General features: G+C 52.6%; 1 protein-coding gene across 1 annotated transcript; it reads left to right on the top strand.

Moving 5' to 3' along the window:
- Positions 1-10: 10 nt before the first annotated feature.
- LOC110034338 (glutathione S-transferase U18-like) lies at positions 11-535 on the top strand. Its single transcript, XM_020738614.1, has one exon. It carries the CDS (start codon positions 75-77, stop codon positions 429-431), a length of 357 nt encoding a protein of 118 aa, XP_020594273.1. The 5' UTR covers positions 11-74; the 3' UTR covers positions 432-535.
- The last annotated feature ends 60 nt before the right edge of the window (positions 536-595 follow it).

The following is a 595-nucleotide window of genomic DNA, read 5'->3' as shown; positions in this document are numbered from 1 at the left end:
ATTCAATCAAGAAGAAATAAATCCCCCGTTTTCCTTGTCAATCAACTTTCAGATCTGAACTTCAGAGCGAATCAATGGCAGCAGCCCTGGAAGATGTAAAGCTCGTCGGGTTCTGGGCGAGCCCCTTCGTTGTGAGAGTAAGGATAGCCCTAAATCTGAAGGGCATCGAGTACGATTTTCTCCAAGAAGAGCCGACCGCCGGCCAAAAGAGCGAGCTTCTCCTTAAATCCAACCCTGTTTATAAGAAGTTCCCCGTCCTGATCCATGGCGGCAGGCCCATCTGCGAGTCCCTTCTCATCGTTCAATACATCGATGAGGCGTGGCCCTCTGCCTGCGCGCCCATCCTTCCTGCCGATTCCTATGGCCGCGCCGTCTGCCGCTTCTGGGCCGCCTATGTTGACGACCAGGTAAGTCGCAAGGAGAAATTTTGAAAGCACTTCGGAAAAAGCTAGTCTGTTTTTTTTATGAAATTAAGGGTCGGTTTGGGGAAGCTTGTGCGTTTCCGCTTATCCTGAAATGCGGTCCGCGGGCCGGCCGCAGCGGTCGACCCGCGGCCTGCGTTTAGTGTGAAAACCCAAACGCAGTTTCGGATAAG

This window comes from Phalaenopsis equestris, unplaced genomic scaffold (genome assembly GCF_001263595.1).
Source record: "Phalaenopsis equestris unplaced genomic scaffold, ASM126359v1 Scaffold184297, whole genome shotgun sequence".
NCBI classification, from domain to species: domain Eukaryota; kingdom Viridiplantae; phylum Streptophyta; class Magnoliopsida; order Asparagales; family Orchidaceae; genus Phalaenopsis; species Phalaenopsis equestris.
This window is presented reverse-complemented; position numbering and strand designations above follow the sequence as displayed.